At 51.4% G+C, this 14,571-nt stretch overlaps 1 protein-coding gene across 2 annotated transcripts in view; it reads right to left on the bottom strand.

Annotated features, from left to right (window-relative positions):
* Nucleotides 1-14,571, bottom strand: part of F11R (F11 receptor) — a 76,431-nt gene that overhangs the window by 6,574 nt on the left and 55,286 nt on the right. The window contains exons 2-8 of one of the 2 annotated variants that reach the window (XM_006115220.3): nucleotides 10,985-11,041; nucleotides 10,034-10,147; nucleotides 6,398-6,541; nucleotides 4,395-4,597; nucleotides 4,210-4,312; nucleotides 3,186-3,293; nucleotides 2,473-2,482 (exon numbers count right to left, since the gene is read on the bottom strand). In XM_006115220.3, coding sequence (XP_006115282.3) covers nucleotides 2,473-2,482; nucleotides 3,186-3,293; nucleotides 4,210-4,312; nucleotides 4,395-4,597; nucleotides 6,398-6,541; nucleotides 10,034-10,147; nucleotides 10,985-11,041 — 739 coding nt within the window. Of the gene's footprint in view, nucleotides 1-2,472; nucleotides 2,483-3,143; nucleotides 3,294-4,209; nucleotides 4,313-4,394; nucleotides 4,598-6,397; nucleotides 6,542-10,033; nucleotides 10,148-10,984; nucleotides 11,042-14,571 lie in introns of those variants that run through there. The other variant, XM_075908155.1, reaches the window with a different exon arrangement.

The following is a 14,571-nucleotide window of genomic DNA, read 5'->3' as shown; positions in this document are numbered from 1 at the left end:
CCTTTTGGGTAAGGAGAAGCAGAGTATGCCAGGCATGGCCTAGGCTGAGATAGCATTCTGCCCTGCTCGCACTCCGGCAGCCGTTTGTTCACCAGGCCTGAGAGAGGGTACAAGACAATACTGCCATCTGGGGGACAAGGGAAGACATTACGCTGCACTACTTCCACCTGCTGACCTCCATGCTCTAGGCCAGTGGTCCACAGACCCCTGGTGGTCCACGATGGTACTGCAGGGGGTTCATGGAAAGTATTAAAATGGAAGGCTCAGGCCCACTGTTCTTACCTCTCCCTCTCCTATATCAAAGTTTTCCCTGTGGAATGACAGAGTGACAGCCACAGGTTCCCTGCCTCACACATGAGGTAGAGGGGTCTGCAGGTGCCACTTCATCCTCCATCACACCCCAAGCTGAGCCCCAAGCCCAGACTGGCTCCCTCCTGCCCAGCCACGTGTGGGGCTGCAGCAATGAGTGGCACTTCTGCAAGGCGGGCGGCCTGGCAACACTGATCTGAGCAGTCCAGGCCCCCCTTGTCTGGTGCGGCAGCTTTGTCCCTTCTCCTACCCGCATACAGTTGGAGCGCTGTCGCTAGCTTCCCGCTATGCCCGTGGTCACCAACCAGTAGATCGCGATCTACCGGTAGATCTCGGAGGCTCTAAGAGTAGCTCTTGAGCCCTCTCTGAACTGTGCGCCTGCGCAGTACGTTTACATTAGATTTCCTTATTTGAGGAGCAGCTACTCACCGAGCAACAGCGCAGGTGAGTAGCTGCGAGAAATGATGGGAATTTTTTTTTAAAGTAGCAGTATAAGGATTGGGGATAGCAAGTGATGGAGAGGAAGAGAATAGAGAGGGCGGGGCTTCAAGGAAGGGGCGGGGCGGTAGATCTTGGCTTGGTCTGTCATTTAAAAAGTGATCTTGGGTGTAAAAAGGTTGGAGACCACTGCGCTATGCGGAGGGAGGGAGCAAAAAGCCCCAGCTTCGCTCGTGGAGAAAAATCACTCCCCGTCCCGCTGCCTCCCCGGTGGGCCACAAGGGCAGTGGGCCAAGAGCTGTGCTGCTTCCCCAGTGCTTTGGATGTTTGTCTGAACATTAATTAGATGTTCGGAACCGATTAAAAGTATGGTAGGGTGTTTAATTCCCTTGGCTCCTTTGATCATTCCAGTGGCTGTTGTTAAACGTTGCTTGTAGATGTGAATTATTTTATTCTCAACCTGGCAAGCACCAAGTGCAGGGTGAGGTGCCCTGCATCCCCTGCCACCTGCTGCCCCATCCTCTGCTACGTTCCACACGGCTGAACCCAACCCCAAGCCATCTGGGAGGAACCCACAGCAAAGGGGCAGCCCAGCAGCAGTCAAAGCAGCTGCCAACCACTGGTGCTGTTTCCTTGCTAGTTAGGTTGCTCATTCGTGGGAGTGGGCAGGGTGTGCATAGGGAGGCAGGAAGGAGGATCGGGTGTATGTGGGGATGGGTGGTGCAGTAAAGGGGGATGGTGAAGGGGATATAGCAATAGAGGCAGGGGGATGGGTGGTGGGGGGTATGGAGGAGGGATTAGGGAAAGATGGGGTGTAGGAATGCAGGAAGGAGGTGGGGGTAGGGATAGGCACTGTGGGGTCGGGGAGGGGGTTAGGGAGGATAGTGGGTGTAGGAATGGAGGCAGGGGAATGGGGGGTGTAGGGATGGAGGTGGGGATAGGGATGAAAGCAGGTGGATGGGCTGTGGGCCATGGAGCTCCATATCTCCTTGCCCTGGCATGGGGTGGGTGGGGGAGGGGGGGGAAGAGCTGGGGCTGGCACAAGTTGGGCCAGGCAGGAAGGAGAAGAAGAGCTGGGGCTGGTACAGCCTCAACCCAGCCCAGCCTACCCCGGTGGCAGGGAGGAGAGCTGGGGTTGCCTACCCCCAGGGGAGGGAAGAAGCGGGGGTTGGCAAGTATAACAAGCAGGGACACTATCCTCTAGGCTTTTCTTTTCCTCCCCCAGGGAGGGGGGTCCATGAAATCTGAAGAGATTGAAAAGGGGTCCGAAAGGTTGGGAACCACTGCTGTAGGCTTGGTCCTGTCTTCAGCAGGAGGATGCTGCTGGGCTGGGATGGGGGCTTTGCTGACCTAGGGATAGGAGCAACTGATGGTGGGGACAGCAGAAACATGTGCCCTGCCTAGTCCAAGAGGAAAGGCCAAAGTCTCACACACCTCCCCATTGCTCCTGAGCCTGAGATCCCACCTGGGGGCGGGAGGGTACCAACAGGCTACACAGCAGCTCCGATGGGGCACTGCAGGGTGAGCGGTCACGTCTGGCATACACACTGGCACCCTGCATTCTACCTGCTGCAAGGAAGAGATTCCAGGTGTCGGAGCCTGGCTAGACCTGGGGAATACTCTACCCACATCGCAGGGCTTGAAGGATCTCGGCAGGCCAGGGGCACAAGAGGGATAGAAGAGGCTCAGAGGGGGTACAGAGAACAAGTACAAGGTTCCACTCACCCTCTTCTCTCTGGAAGGGAAAAAGAAGAAGCAGGATGGTTAGAACATGTTGCTCAGCTGCCAACATTTATCTCCAAGGGGCAGCACCCGACACAGTTACAGCAGGCAGCAACCAAGACTTCCGCAGGGCCATGCTGCTTTCAGAGTGCATTCAGATGGCTGTGCCAAGAGCAGACAAGCCTCCCCATCCCACATGAGAGATTCATGCAGGTGGAGCCACAGACATAACCATGGCGTAGCCACACAAGCTCAGCACCACAGCCTGGGGCTTCCATTTAATCCAGAGAGACAGCCGGCAGGCAGGAACTACAATCCCCAGCATGCACTGCTCCATCTTGAGTCAAATGCGGCTTGACGGAGAGCTGTACAGTTGGGTCAGCATCTCAGTAGGGAAAGGGGGATGGCAGCGGAGGTTTGCTGCATCACAGGCAGCCCTGGCAAGCAGGAGAGCCAGCCCACGGCTTACATGCCCTTCACACAGAAGGTGCCAGGAAGAGCGACATCTTGCAATGCAATGGCTCATCCCAATCGCCTCTTCAGCTGCCGCCGCCAGAGCTCATTAACCAGCAGCTGTCGGCCAAGGACCCAGCCCAGCTTCCGCAAAGGAAGTGGCAGGGGCTCAGAGGGACCCCCTAGGCTCACAACAGTGACTGAGCACAAGAGGAAGGCAGGGAGAGGCACGTCCTCACCCCAAGTGGTAGCTTAATACTTACTGTTGAAATAGCCACGGCTGTAGGCGAACCAGACGCCGAAGGCGATCAGCGCCAGCACAATCACCAGCACGACCACAGCCGCCACAATGCCGCCCACGTTGACTTCAGCTGGGTGAGAGAAGGGTGTCAGTGTGGCATGCGGCGATCTAATGCGCACAGACCCCCCTGCAAGCCACAGGATCCCAAATGCTCTCATATCTGCAACATGGGAGAACTGCACCAGCGGACGATTTAGTCTGTCTAGGTGCAATAACCGGGGAGATTCCTTCAAGGGCCCATCACCCTGCCCCAATTGCCTTTAATGGATTTAAGTTGGCAGGAGTGAGGAGCCTGCTCCAGGGACCCACCAGCTCCCCAGCCAGCACGATATGGGTCACAGACGGAGCAGCTCTGGGCTAGTTAACTCAAGGGAGGTTTCTATCATTTTAACCCTGCTGCTGTCCCACTGACAGATCTGAGAGACTCGCTTCACGCTCCGGCAGCTCCCAGCCTGCTCCACTTCCATTTCTTCCGGCCTATCGGTCACCAGCCCCGGCCACACAACTGAAGTCAGAGTTTGGTCCTAGCTATTGCCATCTATCAGGAAGATCGACGTCTGAGAACAGCAACGTTCCATGACCAGCTTGGCCACACCTATCCCCAGACCGAGTCTCTCCCAATCCCAGAGGGCACTAGCCTGGGGCGGGAGCCTCCTCTGGGGCCTGGCTCGGTGGGACATGCCAAGAGCCACTTGTTGGCCCTCAGGAAAATCCAAAGCTGGATCACTTAGCATGGCAGCCCAACTGGCTCCCGCAGGCTCTCCCCACCCCTCCAGCAAAGCATATGCCCATTTTCCTGTCCAGGCACTTGGGCACCGTCCTGTTTTCAGTCTCTTCCAACCAGCGCAAGGAGGAGCTACCAGAGGCCAGGGATGGAGGTGACAGCACTGGCCACTGTCAGTCTGCAAGTGACTTTCAAAGAGCCCAGTACAGATGTGCGTATGCCCCCACCCACATGCAAACTCTGCAAGCCACCGGTTCCTTACTGGCTTCCAGATGGATGGCTTCCGATTTCTGAGCCGCCCCGATGCCGTTCTTAGCCTCACAATAATAATCGCCAGTGTCGAAGCTGGTGACAGGCTCAATCGTCTGGAGAGGGAAAGAAAGCGTGAGGCACGAACGCCCCGTGTATCAGTCAGCATCCTCCCACCCCTGCCTGCCCAGCACGTACCAGCACTCCTGTCTTGGGGTCGATCGTGTAGGAGGAGTTCTTGAAGTTTGGACTCAACTTGGGATTGGAAGGCATCAGGATGTTGTTCCTGTACCACTCGAAGGTAGGGGGTGGAGAGCCATCTGTTTCCATGCATGTCAGCACAGCTTTGTTGCCGATGGTCACGGCGGTGGGCACCTTGGCAACAGGTGTGGAGGGAGGCACTACCAACGGAGAAGGCAGAGAGGCACATGTTACAGGTGACCATCCAGAGCTTGGGATCCACCCTGCCCTAAATACACTCTAGAAATAGTCATTTGCAACGTCGCGCTTACTAAGCCATGACTGTGCAGATCAGACTAGAGGGCCTGCTCAGCGACACAACGGCAAACCAACGGCCAGATCATCGCAAGGGATGTAAATGGTAAGCAGCGCCCATATCCAGCTGGATAGTTCACGAGACAGACCAAGTCAACGGCTGGGCCCTCTTCCATTGGCAAGGCTTTCCTGCGCCACAGCTGATCTGTGACGTTCCAAGTCTTGGCCTGTGTGACTGTCACTCCCCGATCACACCCCTCTAATTGAGCAGGGACAGGAGTGAACAGTAGTTTCTCCCTGACCCTTAGATCCTGTGCTGCCCTGAAGCTTCATTACACTCATGTCAGCACAACTGCAACGATCACTGGACCTTTCTTTAAAATCCACCCAGATTGTGTGGGACACATTCCACAGAGAGCAGCATTTCCCCATGTGGGTTCTGAACTAGCGACATTTAATTCAGTAAAAGATGAATGGCACTGTCTGGGCCAGATCTTCCACTGCCCTGCGTGGCCATTTACACCACTGGTGCACACAACTGTAAGAGGAGCAGGAGAAGGTAAATGAGGTTCATGGCATTCAACATAAGTGGCAAGTGTCTGTGGGGAGGAGCAACACTGTGTGGAAATCAATGCTCTGACACCGCGCCCTGCTGCTGGCAGAAGCCATCTTGGCTGGCAGGGGAAACATACAAGGCTGGCTGTGGGAGGGAGTCAACCTCCTCATTTTGACAGAGCAGCTTGTCAACACAAAATGTCGGACCGCATCTGCTGCGAACCAGAAAGAAGGAAACAGTTTAGTCTGAAACCAGGCCCCCTTTTGGGAACTGATTTTGCAAGGTGCTAGACTGACAACAGTTGTGAATGGTACAGCCACAGAGCAAGCACGGTAACAGCAGAGCCATCTTCCTCCCCAGTCTTTGCTGGGGCCTCAGCCAAACCACAAAGGGACCATTTTGGGGGTGAGAATGGTGAGTCTCCATTGGTCTGCGCAGACAACATACCCAAGGTTCAGACTGGTGCCTCCCTGAAGGGGCCTCTGTTTAAATGTCATTAGGAGGTCATGCAACCTCAGCATGGACCTGCCCACATACCCCTCAATCAGCAGCAGGGGAACAGTTGAAGTGTCAGAATCCTGAACACGTTAAGGAAATAACAGTGCCCTTGTACAGCTCCGATTGTTTCTTTATTGACACATATCGGGCCACGTATTGACCTGTGGGAGGCATCCCTTGATAACGGGCTGTGTTTAACATTCCTGACGATGCAGAGCCATGGGGAGTCTTTGGAAACCTTTGCATAATCTGGGCATTTGGCTTTCCCCAGCCACCTGCTGCCCCGCTTCAAACCTGGTTAGCTGATCTGATTACAGAATACTTGCCATTGCCCAAAGCAGCCTTATTCCACGGCTCTATTCCAGCAGGAATTATGCTGCTCTCAGGAAGGCCCTACAGCTTCATTCATGTGCTGTTCCGGCCCTGCAGATCCATGCTCGGGGATGTGGGTGAGAATTTTAGAAGCCAGGTGATTGCTCATCCCTGGGCTAGAAGTTCATAGTGCTCCCTTCTCATCTGAAACTAGCGAAACCACACCCTTTGCCTACAGTTGGTAACAGGCCTCAAGGGGCCCCTTGTCAAGACTAAAAGCCATGGAATTTTTAGCCATGACAACCGGCCCCAAGGTGTAATTACAGGAAGGCATTAGTACCTTGGACGATGAGGTCAATTTCTGACTTGCTTAGCTGACCAGAGCCCACGAGGACCTCGCAGATGTACTTCCCTGTGTCCTTCCGAGTCACCGAATTGAAACGAATCCCCGTGGGCGTGTACTGACAACGGCCTTTGTAGGGGTCTGCAGAGGGAGGGAAGACAGCAAGAGGCTGAGTGCACTTGGAGGTGGAGGAACACAAGTAAGAATCAGACCAGGCTGTCAGTGTGGAGAAGGAGAGGAAGGGAAGCCCCAAGAACCAGCCTCAAAGCAGGGTAAGAAAAAGAGCTGATTAATGGGGTTCAGTTCAAATACAACAACAAGTTTCTCCACTGGAGAGGGTAGAGGCACCTCCGCACACCCAGTAGCCAAGCCAGTCCAGTCAGAGCTGGCTGGGGGACAGAGGGGTTTGTTGCAGGGTTTAAGGGGTGGGTAGTTACATTATGCTGTTGGCTCAGTGCTTTTAAGAAATGAGTTAGCAGGGACAGAGCTGATTCGAGAGACACACACCTAGAACGCTGTGTCTCAGAGCCTAGGTTACACCAGCCACGTTAAAAAAACCACTGTTCTCAAACTGTTCAGTTAACGTGTCTGAGCAACAGAGGTCTACAGAATGTGAGGAAGCCAAAGCCAGGACAGGGGACACAAAATGGCTGATTGGTTCTCATTGCTTTTATAATACTGTAGCATATCCATACAGTTCAGCTCAGCTAGGATTGCAGCAATGCATGCTGGGATTCTGGGAGCCTCTACCCCAAAGGGTCCAGTGCTGTTACTAGGAGAAGGAGTTTCTGGCTAATTTCCAGGTGTGAAGCACTGCAGGAAGATGCAAATGAATCCGTGTAACTGCTGCCAATGCCCACTGCTTCCTGCCCATATTGAACTGGTTCAAAAGGACCTGAGCTAAAGAGCTCACTTCAGATCAGGGTGGATACAAATAAATGATTAAAAAAGGCTTTTCATTTAAACTGGATGTAGACTTATTTAATAACTTGAAATTCTTGCAACTTAAATTTAAGGGCAAACTTACTGTAGTCCATTAAAATCAATTGAATTAAATCTTACAGAATGAACAGGCTGTTCGCTGCTGAAGTTTTAAAGTTAGATCACTGAACTGGTGGAGGTCACTGGCTAAGACCCCGAAACCAGAGATTACTGACATGCTAAATCAGCTGTGGATAGCAGTAGCTTCTTCAGTACAGGCAGAGAGCTTCCCCCCTCCCACCCCATTTCAGTCAGTATATTAACTAGATCATCTCATCTGAATTAGGGATGTTAGCAAGTAGCTGAGTGGAGTACTCAACTACTTGTCGTTCCCCCCCCCTCCCTGCCCCTTGCTGCCTCTGTATGAGAGGCAGCAAAGGGGAGGGGGAACAGGAGCTGGTGCTGGGAAGAGTCAGCAGTGCCACCTGCTCCTCCCCCGCCTCCATCAGAGGCAGCAGGGGGGAAGCTGCTGCAAAGCAGCCTCTGCGCACAGCAGGCCAAAGCTTGCCACAGACAGAGGCTGCTCTGATAGCAACACCTATCCGCAAGGGTCCCAGTTTGGAACTGGGCACCCACACAGATAGGGGCTGCTGCCGCCAAACAAACCCTGTTCACAGGAGCCAGGGCTGGCTGCGCACAGGGGCTGCTGCCGGACCAGCCTCTGTTCACAGCAGCCAAGGCTGAGCAACCTCTGCCAGCAGCCAGCCCTGGGCGCCGTGAACAGGGGCTGCTAGACTTGGCGCGAGCCGGGACCAAGCAGTCCTGGCTCACGCTGGTCTGGGATGCTGCACCTCTGCATTTTAAATGGAGTAAGAGCCATGGTGACCACAAACGAATCAGTTCAATTCACTGAACTACACAACACTTTACTGCAAAACATACTCTCAGACTTTTCTTATTTATCTAGAGCAGGGTTTCCCAAACTATGGGTCGGGACCCAAATATGGATAGCTAGCTTCGCGTCTCCCTGGTCTGCTGGGGGGGAAGCAGCTAGTGCAGGGTTGCCTCACCCCATTTGTAAGTAGGGATCTGATGTAAGTCGGATCCATGTAACCCGGGGACTGCCTGTACCCTAGGTTTGCTGGAGTTAGTTGCAAATGAACATGTTTAATGAATACTGATTAAGTCTCCAATTCAATGGGTGAACCATACTAAGCTAAAGAGGCACCAACCAGCTGTAGCAGCACCCCTTCCCCAGCACTGAAACCTTAACTCTGGCCCAGGTGATGCCTCCCGCTCATCCCCACAACCAGGGTGGCCAACTTTCTAATGGCAGAAAACTGAATACTCCTGCCATACCCTGTGCCCTGAGGCCCAGCCCTTTCTCTGAGGCTGTGGCCCCACTCACTCCATCCCCCCTCCCTCCCTCGCTCATTTTCACTGGCCAGGGGCAGGCAGTTGGTATGCAGGGGGGGAATAGGGCTCCAGCTGGGAGTGTGGGCTCCTGGGTACGGCTGGGGATTTGGATGCAGGAGGGCTCCATGTTGGGGTAAGAGGTTGGGGAGTGGCACCAGAAATGAGGCATTCAGGTTATGGGAGTGGATTCAGGGCTCAGGCAGAAGGCTGGGGTGCGGGCTTCAGGAGGGGGCTTGGGAAGGAGTGGGAGATGGTTCAGGGTGCAGGCTCCAGGTGAGGCTCAGCTCAGGCAGCTACCAGACAGCAGCCAACATGTCCCTTCCCCTGTGGGATAGCCAGGTGGCTGTGTGTGCTGTCCCCCACCAGCAGTACCACTCCTGCAGTTTCCATTGGCTGCAGTCCCTAGCTAAAAATGAGCTGGGGAGCCAGCAAGGCCGCCTCTGAGCTGGAAAGACATGCCATCCAGAGCCACACTGCGGAGCCAGGCAGGGAGTCAGCCAGCCGCACTGCACTGCCAGTCAGATTTAATGGGACAGTCAGTGGTGCTGACCGGAGCCACCTGGGTCCCTTTTCGACCAGGTGGTCTGGTCAAAAACCAGACAGCTGGCAACCTTACCCACAGTGGTGACTGCTGTCCCACAAGGATGAGCCCAGCTTCCTACACCAAGTATTGTGACCTGGTGTGTGAATTCTTGCATCACTCAAGTTTGGCTCCTCCCTTAGACAAGGCAAAATCTGAGCCATGCCACTATCCCATGCACCAGGCCACAGCACCAGGAGCAGAGACACAGAAGCTGACGTTGCAGGATTGACATAAGGTAGGCCCCCTTTGGCTTCCCATTCACAACCAGCTACAAAACAATACATTTTCCCTGGTTTTGCACCCTTGGTTTCGTGATTTCTGTGAGTGCAAATGAACCCATCTACGCATGCTAAACCCACCAAAGAAAATACCTAAAAAAGTACAAATTCCAAGTAAGATAAAAATCGATGATTTAAAGCATGGGTTCCCAAACTGGGGGCATGCCTCCCCTGGAGGGAGTGTGAAGAAATTCAAGGGGGGGCGCGAGGCAATCCAGCCACACACATCCCCGTCAATCCCACTCCAAGTGTTGCTGCTATTTTTTGGGAGGGGGGATGTGAGGGTTTCTCAAAAATCAAGTAGGGGGCGTGATGCCGAATAGTTTGGGAACCATTGATTTAAAGCAACCCAGCTTGTGGCAGATGCTGCAACCAGCTGGTACAACCAGAGACCATCAAGGGGCCTCAGAGGTGCAGTAGAGTGGAGTCACATACCTGTAAATTTGGCATCATAATAGAACAGCACAGTTGAAGAACCCTTTTCAAACTTCCACTCCACTCTGGGTGGTCCGGTTTGTGAGACGTATGCATCACAAGGTATTTCAACGCCTGGAAAGAAGCAGCAATAAGTCAGCGTTTGCACAACACCCCAAGGTACAAGCTGCCACAGCTAGCAGAGCTAAGGCACTAATATATCTGTTTTAAAAAGGGACTTGGAGTCTGGTTTCCAATATACCCAGAACCATTTACATGGTAGTATGATAGGATCATCATTCCTGAATCACGAGAGCTGGGAAAAAATGCCTAACGGTGTAAGGTTAAAAGAGCTGGTTTACTCACGGAAGAGAAGACTTGGGAGGTGACATGATGTTGGCGCATTGTGTATACATACATCTCTCTCTTTTATTTTTTTTTTATATATATATATATATATATATATATATATATATATATATATATATATATGTATATATATATATATATGGTTCTTTACTCAAATATATATATATATAAATGGTTCTTAACTCAAGGGAAAGAAAGACAGAACAAGCACCAATGGCTGAAAAAACCAGAGCTGTTCACAGTATGTGTGTTTTTAAGAGAGTGATTAATCATTGGAACCATCAAGGGCCTACACCAGGACTTCTGTTGGCATAACTAGGACTTCCGGAAAAGTGGATTTTCACACCCCCAGAGAGCTGTAGCTACAGCAGGGGAAAGTGTTCAGTGTTGACCAGCTCTCATCCAGAGATCATTCTCCAACTGGGAAAGCCCAATGGGCAAAACTGCATCTTGACTGCACAGGGCAGCAACCAACACAACTTCTCTATCACTGGCAATTTTTAAAGTCAACGGATTTTTTTTAAAAGAAGATTGGCTCTAGTTTGAGCAGGAATTAATTCAGGGAAGAGCTATGAATCTATTAATTTAGCACTCCCCACTTACCCTCATTCTCAGGGACCTGAATGGTTTTGGAGCTCATCTGGGCTGATATCAAGGACCCTAGAAGAAGGAAAAAACATGCCATTAAAATGTTTGTTTACAAACCACGTAAGCCCGTGATCCAGAACCAGCAGACCAGCTGTTAAGCTAAACCTCAGATCTTCTAGTAAAGTGCAGCAACTTCAAAACATTCTTTTCTACTTCATTTTCTTCAAAATCATAAGCTTACAGTAGCTGTCAAGGGCCTACACGCAATTATGGGAAAGAGGTTTTTAGTCGGACTGCTTTGAGCTTTGGCTTTTATTAAGACAAAAGCTAAATGCTTGCATTCGGTAGCCTTAAGGCCAGAGCAAAGTTCCACTACACCAGACACCATGCATGTCAGAAGACAGTCCCTGCCCCAAAGTAGGGATGTAAAATCTCAATCAGTTAACCGTTAAATATTACGATTAACTGCTTAAACAGTGGGTGGGCAGGGCCCAGGGTCGGTGTAGCCTGGATGGGCTGCAGCAGCCCCCTGCTGTGAGCAGGAAGCTAGGGTTGCCAGGTGTCCGGTTTTGAACCGGACAGTCCAGTATTTGAGCTCTCTGTTCCGGAAATAAGTCAAGAAAATATAAATGTCCGGTATTTTCTACATAAGATGTAATGTAGATTGTGATGTAATGACAAGTGTGTCTGGTATGTTGAAACCATCCGACAACCCTACAGGGAGCTGCGCAGGCCGGGCCCACCACATTACCGACAAGCAGGAGCTGTTCTGGCCCGGCAGAGCCGAACCAACTGCACCAGGCCAGGCTCCACCACACTGCACTGAGGGCTGCATCACTGGTTAACCAGGAGGGTGATGCTTATCTTACCTGCTAACATCCCCACCCCAAAGCAGTTACAACAGAAAGACAAGATACCAGAATTCACCCCTGGCAGTTCACCAGAGTTAGTCCCTGGGGAGCCACCTCCGTTCCGTTTCCCTGGGCCTCTGCAGGTATCAGACGATCGCAGCTCTCACGGTCTGCAAACCGCAGCCAATGCGAGTGGTGGGAAGCGGCGACCCAGTTTGCACCACTTCCCACACTTGCATTGGCTGCGAATGGCGATTTGCAGCCAACGAGAGCAACAATCATCCGATACCTGCAAAGCCGCAGGTAAACAAAGCAGCGGTGGCCCGCCAGGGAATAACCCTGCAGACTGGAATTTGCCCACCCCTGATTTTCATCTCCGATGCATGGAAAGAGAGCCCAAACAAACGGAAGTGTCTTCAAACTAGTGGTTCTGCCTCAGGGAGGGGAATCTCCAAAGAGAGGAGGCAGGCAGACCACATGGCCCACCGCATCTATGACTAATATTTTGGACAAAGGATGCCTCTGTTAAAGGTTCCACATTCTTAGCCTTGCACTTAACACAACTCATAGCAAATGCCTGAGACCTCTAAAAGTCCTGCAGCAAAACCGAGGGCAGGGGGTCGATACTTGACATCCCCAACTAAGTAAGGTAAAAGTACAAAGCAGGGGGGGTTTGGAGGAAGACAGATCTTTCCAGACCTGCTTTATATGCCATACAGAAAAGAGTGTCACAAGCCCAGATTTCTCAAATGCTTCAGAGGCATGGTTAAGCAACAAGCCAGATTGATCTCTGGAAGAATGAGTGTCTGAATGAAGTGACACAATGTGTCTTAGTCAGAGTTCCTAACAGCAAGAATTTCGAGCCTCAAAGAAACTCGCAGGCCTGTGACTATGACCACTCCAAGTTATTTTTAGAATAGTTCAATTTTGAGATTTCGCAGGGTTTTCCATTCCTGCAGCAGATAACATGCCCGGCATCTGACCTGACTGGGCCAAGTATCAGAGGCTGCTGCCATTTAGCTTCCCCGCAAGCCCCACTGACTCTTCTTTGCCTCTGAAAGGGAACCGAGTCCTTGTTCGCCTAAGCACCATCGCCAGGCACAGAACAGGAATCCATCTCTGGAAGTGACCTATTCAGTCAGCAGGCAGACGCAGGAAGCCTAACTGAGGAAGCATGAGGTGGCCGATATAAAATATTCCAAGGAATAGCAAAGCAGGGAGGAGGTTTGTTCTGTGCCCATAGCTCCACCCAGTCATCTTTGCACTTTGTCATAGTACCAGTCATTTTTGCTGATGCAATCACAGTTTCTAGAGGTGTTACCGCACCTTTATAGTGCCTATTGTCCTTGAAAAGTAATCAGAGCTATAAATACAGTATGATGGGCATTATGGCTTCCAGCCCCAATGGCAGAGTCTTGCCAGGAACACCCCCCCCCCCCACACACACACACACTTTTATATTATGCTCTGAGAGCCTGAGTCTCTGGCTCCAAAGACGAGCAAGTGCCAAATGAGATGGGGACCTCCACTGGAATGGGGTAAGCAAGTGGCAGAAATGAAGGCAGAGAGGTACATCAACCGTCAGGTGTTTGGGGCAGGAATAGTCTCTTCCATATTTGTACTGGAGAAGTAACAGTGTAGTCAATTAACCATTTAACCAAAAAGCAAAAGCCAATAGGTTAATGCTATAGACCAGGCATGTCCAAAGTCCGGCCCGCGGGCCAATTGCGGCCCGTGTTCTGGTTTAATACGGCCCCCCAGGTTATTTGGCAATATCTATCTTTTATGACCCCCAACAAATCCATATGTATTGATATGAATACATTGTAAAATCTCAGTTAATGTCAGTTGGTCTAAATCAGTTATAAATATATTTGGACACAACATGTATACTTGGTGTTATGTTCCTGTTCATATTTTTTTTAACTTAAAAGTTGACAGACAACCTTTATTACCAATAATATGTAATGTACTTTACAATGTTCCTGACATATATTTTAGCTTCCTGGATTTTTTTTCATCTGGCCTTCAGATATGAAAGGCAGAGTGATTTAACACCTGTTTAGATTTGTCATCCATGTGACGAAATGAAAAGTATGCCGTTTGCAATAAACTTTGCATAAAATAGTTAATTTGCATTTAATTTTAATGGTTCAAAGAATGTCAGGCAAAATGGTCGGCCCTCACGCATGTTCACTTCATCAAATCTGGCCCTCTTTGAAAAAAGTTTGGACACCCCTGCTATAGACTATGCACATTTCCTCTCCACCCCCCAGCATCAGAAATTTTTTTAGCAGGCTGGCCAGCAGCCTGGCTCAGTCCTGACTCATGCCAGGTCAAGGACCTACTGCTTCTGCAGTTCTGCATTTAAAGTGCTAGGCAGGCAAGCAGCCTGGCTCGCACTGGGTCCAGGAGTTCACACCCACCGTGGACAGGGGGGCTGCTGCCACCGAGCACTGCTGCCTCTGTATCAGAGGCAGCAGCAGTGTGGGGTGACAGGCATCTGGTCCGCAAAGGGGACTGTCTTTTAAACTGGCTCCCCTTGTGGACCAGCTTCTGCCTGGCACCCTGCGCTGCTGCATCTGATACAGAGACAGCAGAGCAGAGTGGTGGGGGGCTCCTTGGGAGTCGGGCTGGAGAGCACTGGCTGCGGGTCCCACCCCTGGATACTATAGAATATAGTCCAATAACCAAGAAGAATTCATGAGGTTTATCAACTATTCAGTTAACTGATATTTAACATCCCTAGTC

The sequence above is a fragment of the Pelodiscus sinensis genome, chromosome 24, assembly GCF_049634645.1.
Source record: "Pelodiscus sinensis isolate JC-2024 chromosome 24, ASM4963464v1, whole genome shotgun sequence".
NCBI classification, from domain to species: Eukaryota; Metazoa; Chordata; order Testudines; family Trionychidae; genus Pelodiscus; species Pelodiscus sinensis.
The sequence above is the reverse complement of the archived record's forward strand: the minus strand, read 5'-3'. Positions and strand labels throughout refer to the sequence as shown.